Raw genomic sequence first — 12,261 nt, 5'->3', positions numbered from 1 at the left:
AAGATAGTATCTGGCAGTCAAATTCAGATGAATGAGTCGAGCTTCACCAAAGAAAGTTTTGGTCCAAGAGAGGGCACTTGCACTGGCTCTTGGATTTGCCTAAGCCACATCCCATAAGTCAGGCCTAAACTGGATCATTTATCTTCTAAGAATGTCTCCCTTGTATGGGGATAAGTCTTCTTAGAGACTAACCTTGTTAACAAGCACACTGAAAATCTGGGTCAATGTGTCGGCATATTAAGGATATCTCTTAAATTGTTCACCATTAAGAACTTGTTCTAAATATGCATGTAATATTTGCCAATGTACATCATCTACAATGAATTTAATTTTCTACTACAAAAGTTAGTCACAAGTCACAACCAAAGTAACACAGCACATGAAGTGACTCAGTTAAAAATCATGTGTCTGTCATTTTTTTCACAAGTTTGGGTGAATCACTGTGAAATTTGTTTGTATACTAAATAACAATATACAAGACATGCATCAATCAGAGAGTATGACTGGTTCTCAATACAATTGATTGATCAACAAATATTTCCTTACACATACAAGGAGAAGGGTATGTAATGTTAAATGATACAAGCAACCACCACAATCAAACTATGATCAAAGGTCAACATATTGATTTTTAAAATTAGCAAGGGTAGCTATTATACATTATAGACATTGCATATCAACTTAAACTGATCCAAAACTAGATACATATATAAGATGTCAATAAATTTCTGAAATTCTCTGCTGATTTATACTTTTTTGAATGAGTTTTGATCTCAGTTCTTCATTGGTCTTATTTCAAGTATATATATATGACCTCAGATTTTCTTGCTTTCTTCAGAATGTGATATTGTGATATCACGAAAAACAGTGACAATGCCTGATGCAGAGGCAGATTTGAGATATTTTTGTGACTTTCCGCAAGAAGACAAATACATGTCGGAGGAATCTAAATTGTTGTGAATATGTGAAACTTGGATCTTCCCTTCTATCACATATATATATATATATATAAATCAACCTACCTGGCAGTGGCACCATTCAAATTCAAATCAAACATGAAAAGTTTGTAAAAATATTGAAAGCTAACACCTGAATTCATTTTTCAATGGAATTCTTGTACATGTATGTGCATGTCTTTTGGAATCAAAGCCTTAAAGGCTGTAAAAGCAATTGCTGCCATGTTAATGTTTGGGGATTTTTATTTTTCATCCACATATATACAAGAATTAAACCTGACATGAGTGTTGTCTAGTTAAAAGTAAGAAGGTTTTAACTTTATATAAATAAAAGACTTTAGCAGAAAGTCATTTTTAATATGTTTTATATTTCACAAGGAGACAACACGTTTACCAGGCTAAAGTTGGGGTCAAATATACATGTGCTGAAACATATAACTCAAAAAGAAATCATCATGGATTATCCCCTGGTAGTGTTTGTAACTTCCTTGGCAATAATTTCCTTTATTGATTTAATTTTAACAATTTTCATTATTAATTTATATTTAACCATTAACACAAATGATTAAGTTAAAACATTTCAACTTTCCAGACGCAAATGTTAAAAAACGGGAAAGAAATAAAACATCTTACAAGACATAAACATGTAAAGAATAAATGTATATTTCAGCTTAATAAAAATATTTTCATAATGTTACTTTGTCATCATTTTTAAAACTAAGTTCCAAACATTATTGCTCAGTTGATATGTGTCCTTCTGATGCGGTACGAGCACAGGCACTTGTTTCTATCCATAGGAAGGTCGATTATCCATATAAATAGTTTTATATGGATAGTCGACCTTCCTATGGATAGAAACAAGTGCATGTGGGTACGAGATAACTACAATTCTCATGCAATCCCGAAAAGGGGGGTCATCACAGACAAACATTAAGAAAAAATTCACATCCCTAATTAACTGGGCATTTAAAAAGTCGGAATGCGAGTACATATGTTCAAACTCTTTTAGATCATTTTTCAGTAGCAATAAACAAAAGAACTATGTCAATTGGACATGCTTTGATACTATTTATGCACTTGAATTTTTACTTGATAACATTTTTGTTCGCTTTGGAGATTCCGTATATCGTCAAGTTATTGGAATTCCAATGGGGACTAACTGTGCACCACTTATTGCGGACCTATTTTTGTATTGTTATGAGTTACAATTTATGACTAAAATTAGCAAAGACCCATCAAAACAACATTTGATACAAAAATTTAACAATACTTTTAGATATTTGGATGATATATTGGCTCTAAATAATGACGACTTCAGTATGTATACTAAAGAAATTTATCCTGTAGAACTTACTTTAAATAAAGCTAATGATAACAATGACCACTGCCCTTTCCTCGATCTTGATATCTATATCATAAACGGGAAGCTTAATACAAAAATTTATGATAAAAGAGATGATTTTTCATTTCCTATTGTTAATTATCCATTTTTAGATGGTGACGTTCCCTTGTCACCATCTTATGGTGTTTATATATCTCAACTTGTACGATTCGCTCGTGTATGTAACAATGTATTAGATTTTAGCGAGAGAAATTTATGTATTACTGAAAAATTATTACACCAGGGTTTTCGATATCACAAACTGGTCAAAACATTTACTAAATTTTATCACCGGTATAAGGAAATAATTCGTAAATATAACTCAACATGCAGACATCTTATACGTTCAGGTATTTCACATCCAAAATTTTATGGAAATATTCTTTATAAAGCACAAAAATGTCAGTATTCTCTTCAGAAACTAACAAAACCTTTAAATAGACTTATTAAAAGGGGATATAGTTACGATACTGTTATCAGGTCATTCAAGATTGCATATTTTGACTTTAACATTGATTCACTGATAGGGTCTTTGCATCGGAACTAAACACATTTATTTCTAAAAAAACAGTTGTTGGCATGACACGGGTTATGTTCTTCTCATATATTTTATGATAGTATGATACTAAACCCCTAACGGGAGGGATTGTACCTGATATTCATATGATGAAGACATAATCTTTCAATCAGTTTAATTGAGGTCTGGAGCTGGCATGTCAGTTAACTGCTAGTAGTCTGTTGTTATTTATGTATTATTGTCATTTTATTTATTTTCTTTTGTTACATCTTTTGACATCAGACTCGGACTTCTCTTGAACTGAATTTTAATGTGCGTATTGTTATTCTTTTACTTTTCTACATTGGCTAGAGGTATAGGGGGAGGGTTGAGATCTCATAAACATGTTTAACCCCGCCGCAATTTTGCGCCTGTCCCAAGTCAGGAGCCTCTGGCCTTTGTTAGTCTTGTATGATTTTAATTTTTAGTTTCTTGTGTATAATTCGGAGTTTAGTATGACGTCCATTATCACTGTACTATTATGCATATTTTAGGGGCCAGCTGAAGGACACCTACGGGTGCGGGAATTCTCGCTACATTGAAGACCCATTGGTTGCCTTCGGCTGTTGTTTGCTCTATGGTCGGGTGGTTGTCGCTTTGACATATTCACCATTTCCTTTCTCAATTTTATGACATTAAATCGTTATCACTGAACTAGTATATATATTGTATAGGGGCCAGCTGAAGGACGCCTCCGGGTGCGGGAATTTTTCGCTGCATTGAAGACCTGTTGGTGACCTTAATTCTACTGTTGTATGTTTTTCTATGGTCGGGTTGTTGTCTCTTTGACAAATTCCCCATTTCCATTCTCAATTTTATTATATGAACAAGAACAAACAGCTCTACGTTGCTTTGATATTTATCAATTTTCAGGAAACATTGCGAAAAATGATCTTCAATATTTCGAAAACATGTGAAATAAAATTGCTAACACGGTGGACCTTCGAGTGTCAACAAACGTAGTAGACTTGTTCACTGAAAAGACGAGGATAATGGTTTCATCTGACATTTGTTATGCAAACCCAATTTTGATCATGATATTTAAAAAGACGTACTTTTTTTCAATCTATGTATTAATAAACTAGAAAATTCCAAATTGTAAATATCTCTTCATCTGGACCGACTTGGCATCTACTACGTTTGGACGGGTCCATTTCATTAGTAAGGTGATCGATAAATATTACGGAGTTTTGACAGAAAAGGAAAACGAACTTATTGTTATGTGTTTTCAACAAGGGTTTCGTTCCGCTAAATTATTTGCGCAAATAAAGTTTGTCTATTTTTAGATTACAGGTAATAATTTGACACTACGCATTAACCTGTGTAGTGATTTTGATTTTACGATAAATGTATGAATGAACGATAATTTTATGAATGAACAAGAGCACCTGACCTCTTAAAGAAACACAAATTAAACATAAAAAACCGTATTTATTAGGAGATAATTCAGTTAAATTTTCAATACTAAATCAACAACTGAAATGAATCAATATTTTGTTGAAACATCGTACGAACGGCGGAAAACGGAATCGCATTTATAAAAATGTACTTTTTTTCACTCGGACTTCTATGTTATTTTGATAGTCAAACGATTGACCCTTTAAATACAAAAATACATCTACAAGAACATATTCTGAAACTTCTTAAATCCACTAACTTTTTTTTTAGGTTTCAAGCTATGTATTGCATTAGAAAACATACATAGGTGTTAAAGAATGACTGACCAGGAGCCTGTTTAACAAAATACTATGGCTTGATCTGGGCGGAGTCTCTGATCTGGGTCACAAAGATGGCCATACGCGACGGCATAAAAGCAATTGCTTTAAAAAAGGACTGCCATGTCCACATCACTATAAGTTTGGAAGTGGGTAATCTATAAAATTTACCCAACCTTGGACTGGGGCAGACTATTTAACATGTGGTGGGCTAAAATTATTTTCTAGGTTCTAATATGACGTGAAAACATGAAAGTTAAACCCCATTTATAGACTAGTGAATCTGATGTTGTAATTAATATCATTTCATCTGTGTGTACTTCTACTTGACATTCTGAGAAATTAGGAGTTCTCCCATGCAGATTTACACTTTTGATTAAAATAGTTTAAACCACTCAATTTTAACAATTTGACTAAAACAAGAGGCCCACTACTTTGATACAATGGTGTGTGTGTGTGACATGATCATAGGGAAGATAAATGAATACAAAATTGATAGGAATTCTCTCATTGCTTCACAGTATCCAAATAATCAGAAATCTGTTATTAAAACAAGCATTCTGAGAGTATTGCATGGCAATACATATACATAGTCCCCTACTGGTTAAAATTTGATTTAGAGGACTAATAAACAATCATGATATTTACAAATCATTTGACAGACATGACTTGTATTCCAAATTGAGAAGAATATTTTCTTAAATTCTAACAGGATTTGCATTATAAAAGCCCAGAGAAACCCTTGAAATCTTAGGCCCCTATAGGAGAGTAAATTTACTTGACAAATTTAATAGTATCTTTTTTATAACTTTCAGTATTTTAATTATTTTCATAGCTTCTTAGTAATGGTAGAAAAAATGTTGCTTAATACCTCTAAAATACATATACTTGATTCTAGTGTTTCATGGCAGAGACATGTGAAAACTTGAAGGTGAAATGATTTAATTTTCTATAAATGGTTCTACATGAAAGATTTAAGTCACTGAAGTACAAAATGTATAAGCAACCAATATTGTCCTTCAAATGTGTTAGGGTAAATTATAAAATTAGGATATATGATTATGGTTTTACTTTAGTCCCATATCTCAGGTGGTAAAAGTGGTGTGAAATAGCCAATTGGATTTGGAAAGAACAAGAATGATTGATGGTTGATTAATGTCCAGTGGCAACTAGTACATGCATATTCAGGAAGACTGACAGGACAAGATTGATCGATTGCTGGTTGATTATGGTTCAGTGGCAAGAAGTACATGAACAATATTAGGTCAATGTCAGGAAAATATAAACTTTTTTGTATGAGGCTGAGAAACTGGGGAAGGGCAAGGTTCTACTGAGCCCTTCCCCAGTTTTGCGCCGAGTACAAAAAAGTTTATATTTTGATGATATTGACCTAATATTGTTTTTATACTGCAACTTAAATTAATACATTTATAGCTTTTTAAATCGTAACATAATTGTCAAACTTATTTTCATCCCTTAACGGAACCCTGATTGTGGAGAAAGTGTTCCATGACAAAATTGACATTATACAAAATAATATAGCTACATGTATGTTACGGTATTTAGGAAATAAACACAACTAGTTGCAGAATAAATGCATGTTTCGAAAGACTGAAAGGACCAGATTGATCGATTGTTGTTTGTTTAATGTCCAGTGGCAAATAGTACATGCATGTTCAGGAAAACTGAAAGGACAAGATTGATTGTTGGTTGTTTAATGTCCAGTGGCAAATATCACATGCATGTTCAGGAAGACTGAAAGATCAATTTGGATTGTTTGTTGGTCAATGATCAGTGGCAAATATTTCATGCACGTTCAGGAAGACTGTAAGATCAATTAGGATTGTTGGATGGTTAATGTGTAGTGGCAAATACTACATGCATGTTCAGGAAGACTGAAAGATCAATTTGGATTGTTGGTTGTTTAATGTCCAGTGGCAAATATTTCATGCACGTTCAGGAAGACTGTAAGATCAATTAGGATTGTTGGATTGTTAATGTGTAGTGGCAAATATTACATGCATGTTCAGGAAGACTTAAAGATCAATTTGGATTGTTGGTTTGTAAATGTCCAGTGGCAAATATTGCATGCACGTTCAGGAAAACATAAAGGACAACAATGATTGAATGGTCAATGTCCAGTAGCAAATGACTGAAAGGACATGCTGTGTTAATTTTAAAGAAAGCCAGTGTTCTCCCTAGGGTCTTTTAGCATCATTGTAATGTGATGCTATGTTTCTTAAATGTGATGCTATCTGACTTTATTTTCTTATAGATTATGTTATAGATGTAATGCTATAATTTTTAGAAACAAGATGGTATGTCAAATATCCATGTTTAACAGGATGCTAGATAAGTTTTCCGTGGCGAACACTGAAAGCAACAAAATACTTGTCAAAAGTTGTAATATTTTCAATAATTTTGGCGTGTCTCAAAATATAACTATAATTGATTGACGTGAATGTGACCTTCATTGCAAAATTGTTCAAATATTAAAAATAACTAATTTGAATTTTACATGACAAGGCAGGAACAAAATATTTTTCATTAAAACAAACAATTTACAATGATTTAGAACTAAGGAATAACAATGTTACATGTTACATAACTTTTATTATTCCAGGGGTGTGGAAATATTTGTTGTGAGCACTTGTCCCCGGGCAAGTGAAACCTAAAATTTTACTTGTCCGGAAAAAAATTTACTTGTCCTGATGATCCCAATAAATATTGAAGTATTTCTTGTTAGCTAATATATATGATTCTTACTTAGCACTGTTGTGCATCACAAATGAAATATATTTGTTTATATGTGTAAAACATTAGGAAAGTAGGAAATGGGTTGACATCAATGGGACAGAAACCTAACAGCAAACCAACCAATGAAATGACATGTAAAGGACAATTTTGTAGCAGTTTTTGAATAAAAATTGTAGCCAGTAGGTATACGTACATATACTAAATGTGAGGACAGTGCTTGAAGAAATGTAAACTAAATAATAACTATTGCATGATTTTGTGGTGTTTCTCTCAACTGACACACTTGTTTTTTTCTTGATTATTTATCATTGTCTTGATGGGCAATTAATGCGTCCCTTTTATTTTCCACTTGACAACAAATAATGTTGACATTTCATCTATAAATAGGACAAAAACTTAATTGATTTTCCGAATTTCCATAGATAGCCAGGGGCAATCTGATATCCACGATGTCTGAAATTCTCGCTTTCTTTCCTTTTTAAATACTCTAGCTGTGTCCTCCATTTGCATTTAAGGTTTTCTACTCGACTCATGACTCTTTTTGTCTTGCTTGCCCACCTTTTTATTATGTAAATTTATCGTCATGAACATTGATGTTTTTACTTGCTGAATATTGGTTTCTTTTACATAAATTAAACATCTTTATACGTTTTGAAATTAATTTTATGTTTTTGTTGGATTTGAACTTTGTCTTGTATATTTTTTTACTCGTCCACGGGCAACCAAGACAAAAATAATTACTTGTCCGGTTGTTCAAATGTACGAGTCGGGCGAGTCGGGCATAGCATTTCCACATCCCTGTATTCAGGTGGCTTGGGTCTACTCAAATGTTTCTGTCAGAACTGAGAAGTGCAGTATTTTTTATTATTTTAATCTTTACAGAAAGTGAATTGAATTCGAAAAAAAAGTGGGTTCAAACCATTTAAGCTCAAAATTTTACTTTTAAACAGGTATGAAAAAGGGACCACTTTTCAATGAAATGATAGGGATAATAGAGGTGTTAACATATTTTTATCGGAATATAAAAAATACTGTCTGTGGCACTTGGTCAAAAACTATAATACAAAAAGCTGAAATGCATGTATAAATAATAAGCAAATAAAAAATATAGGTCACTGATCAGGAAAAAATATAATTTTGCCTTTAAACCAAAAAGGAGTAGGTCCGGTAAGGACCGATTTTGGCCTCAAATTTCAGGTTCATCTGACGAAAGATTTTGACCACTTTTTAAACACTTAAGTGTCTATTTTATTTGAATTAATTAGTTTATGTGAATGATTTTAACAGATTTAGTCATTAAAAACGATCCGATTCAAGCTCAAATATGAAAAATCTACCTAATATGCCGAAAAATGTCCCTTTTCAGATGGTTTTTGGTAAAAATGAAAGTGGCCGCATCCGTGTTCATCCTCAACCTTTATATATGTTATGTATTATCATAAAATACAACTTACATTTCAATATTAAGGATGAACACGAATGCGGCCACTTTCGTTTTACACGAAAACCGTCTAAAATTTAACTGAAATGCTAGAATTATGAGGATTTCAGTAATTTAACATGACTTAATGGTGCTAGTACCGGATATATGTGCATTGTATTGTCAAAAACAGCCCATATTTATGTAGCAGAAGCATTCTACTGTCCAATAAATAACTAAAGGTTTACATTTTAACAATTTTGTAAAACAGCTATATTTTGGGGCCAAAAAGGGGTCTTACTGAACCTACTCCTTTGGATGAGAAAATGGTTAAATTGGGTGAAATGTCATTTTGAGCCTTTCTCAGATACACATAAAATCAATAATAATTTTTTAAAGACAAAAATACATGATTTAACATTTTAAATCAATCAAAATATTAAAAAAAAATAGTGAATTTATGACAACTTTTCGTGTGCTTGGTAATTCAGGCCTGAAATTATGCGCAGTCGAATAGTCCCGATCCACCTTAAGGTAGAAAACTTACTTAGTGTAAGGATTAAGAATCGAAAATTTAACGTCAGAACCAAACTATTTCAATTGCAATATTGAACTTTTTTACAGTAAGCATGTTCCAATCTTAAATTTATATGACATAATCCATGTTCTGTATGCATTACCCCCAAACGATTTGAAAAATGGAACAGGAGATGGACAGTAGCAATGTGTGAGAGATAAATAGCTAGGAAAGTTTATTTCAAACAAGAAAGCTTTGAATCTGAAATTTATACTGATGGAAACAAGGCAATACATGTTCAACATGTTTTCATAGATTAAAGAGTATCAATATTTTTAAATTCTGACATCGAAATAGCTGTCAACCAATTTTTTTTTCACCATGCATTAATTCGGAATGGTACTATATCATGTATATTACTTCTTTAAATCAATTTACGTCTCAAGATTTGAGATTTGACAAAAATTATATATTATATGCTCCCTGAAATTGTGACATTAGAAATCAATATGAAATGCAGATATCTACAGATTGATTTCCAAGTCAAATTCAGGGCCATTGTGCATGTGTTGTGACCAACTTTTGCCATGAGATACCAGTTCTAGTTTTAATTCTGAATTGGTTACCAGAAATGTGTATGGAAGAGTGGAAATTCCCTTTTCTAGTGATCTGAAATTTCCAGCACTCCTAGTTGTGATAAAACCATTCGGCACAGTAGCCATTGGTTGTTGCCAAAATGCAACAGATCCATTTTTAACCCAACTGTTATAGCAGCAAAAAAAACACATCTTCATTGGTTAAATTCTGAGTTTCGTAATTTACATGTACATCTTGCATTTCTCTGGATATTTATTAAATTATTAGAAGATAAATAAATATGGAATGTGTCTGTGGGACACAGTTGACATGCCCAAGCTCCCATACACTTCTATGATGGAACATTGATCAAGAACATCAATAATGTCACTACCCTTATTCATACTTAATTTGAAATTATGGTCATAAACAAACAATCCAAGAATTTTTCCATTTGTAAAGTAGCATAACTCTTGAAAGGTAGAAGCGATGCCATCCAAATTCAAATTTAATCTGTGTTTTGTGGTAATAAGCATTGTGTATATTAGTTTCATAACATTTGATTGAGGCAAACAAATTGTGGGCATACAGACTTAAGGAAGGACGTACAAGAGTATAACATAATACCCCCCTTAGCATTGATCTTTAGGACTTTAGGTGAAGGTCAAGTAAACATTCAGTAAATTTCTTTACTGCAATAAATTTTACTAGACTCCAATAATAAAGTAGTGCATTCGAATCAGTAGCTGGTGAATATCCAAATTTACATTACAGAAGGGAGGGTAAGGGGTTTTTTGTTCAAATATTTTTACACATGAATTTGAAAACAAAGTGCCCTGTAGTTTGGAAATGAAAGCTTGCAAGCAACATGAGCAATTTGCCTGTTGCTTTTCCCTTAATGCATATGCTGATGAAATTTGTGAAATTTCCATTGACCATTTTTAAGGTTAAGTATTAAGTTGGACCAATGTGCAACTTAATTACATGGCGTAACATTAGTCTGATTTTCCCATGTATATGTCCCATGTTACTTGTCATTTTACAAAAAAGAAAAAAATATAAAACTCTTATTAATTTATAATAAATTTACTTAATATCTCAATTTGATATGTTATATACTGAATTCATTTTCTATATGACAATAGCATTGGCAGGGGTGCAATGCTATTTCCATAATTCCCATCATATCATAATGTATACATTATACATATTAAAACTTATATAAAATATCTGACATTTAAACAATATCTGTTGTGTATTGAAGAAATAGTTTTCATCAATATACTATAACTGGTATGTTTTTATGACAACATTGTGTTGTTTATTGTACATGTGTGTATTGGTGTCAGAATGTATGTTAATTATATGGGGTAATACCTTCAGTTGATTCGGCATTATAAAGCTGTATAATTATATGTATCTTTCCTGTTGGCTCCAGATCAATCTACAAAATAAATAACAACATATTTAACTAAAGATTGAAAGCAATACATTGTTTTTATTCAGTCCAAATTAAAACAGTGATTCTAATAATATCTTTTTCTGATTTGTGTATTCCGAAAGTCATCCATCTTGAAATTTTGATATGCATTCGCTTCAGCAGCAAACATAAATAAAAAGAAAATAAGTCTTAAATTGAACTCACCCACATGTCTCTCGTTTTCTGGTCTTTTATATCATCAAAAGAAAGGAAACAATTAGCCACAAATTCGTCCGGAGGAATGGCAGCATCATGGAAAACTGTCAGTCCGATAGTTTGGCCATTATGGACTTCCAGATGAAAATCTTCATTCCATACTGGTTTTAAAGTTTTTGGCTTTGTTGACGTCCTGTAGATATGAATGTCATCTAGATCTATTGAAATATACGGGTCAATTAACTGTACGGCCTTAGCTACACTCATCTGAAGGCGAGTGGCACAATCAGTGGGTCGTAGATCGACCGCTTCGCAGATTTTTAATTTCATTGATCCAGTGAAAGATGCCATTTTGGGTAATTTCCAGACATTAAAGCGATATATCCACACACAACGTTAAGAATTCGGTATTTTATATAATCGTGTCATGACAAATTGTTTGGCAACACTGCCATCGAGTTAAAAAATCATCCGTTGTATGCACTGCTAATTCACGGAAGTTCTACAATACTAATGGGAAAGGAATAAGCAGGTGTAGGTGTTACGCATGCGCTAAAATAGCAATTAGCGACCTTCAACTTCAAAGAAAATATATATTCTAATATCGGACTAAAATAAATACAGATTAAAAATAATTTCAATATATTTACATTATCATAATTTTAAATAAAAGGGACAACAAATCATTTGAAACTATTTATGATGATGATTAAAATCTGGAGCCGTAAAATGTAAAAAATTAAAATG

The 12,261-nt window shown here is 32.3% G+C and overlaps 1 protein-coding gene across 8 annotated transcripts in view; it reads right to left on the bottom strand.

Moving 5' to 3' along the window:
• Window positions 1-12,039, bottom strand: part of LOC143069485 (calcium-independent protein kinase C-like) — a 51,999-nt gene extending 39,960 nt beyond the window's left edge. For 7 of the 8 annotated variants that reach the window (XR_012976412.1, XR_012976413.1, XR_012976414.1 and 4 more), the window contains exons 1-2: window positions 11,524-12,038; window positions 11,256-11,322 (exon numbers count right to left, since the gene is read on the bottom strand). Coding sequence is in view for 5 of the 8 variants with exons in the window: in XM_076244153.1 (XP_076100268.1) it covers window positions 11,256-11,322; window positions 11,524-11,865 (409 nt within the window). In the remaining 3 variants the exon portion in view is untranslated. Of the gene's footprint in view, window positions 1-11,255; window positions 11,323-11,523 lie in introns of all 8 variants that reach the window. The other variant, XM_076244149.1, reaches the window with a different exon arrangement.
• Window positions 12,040-12,261: the final 222 nt, after the last annotated feature.

This window comes from Mytilus galloprovincialis, chromosome 3, assembly GCF_965363235.1.
Source record: "Mytilus galloprovincialis chromosome 3, xbMytGall1.hap1.1, whole genome shotgun sequence".
NCBI lineage: Eukaryota > Metazoa > Mollusca > Bivalvia > Mytilida > Mytilidae > Mytilus > Mytilus galloprovincialis.
This window is presented reverse-complemented; position numbering and strand designations above follow the sequence as displayed.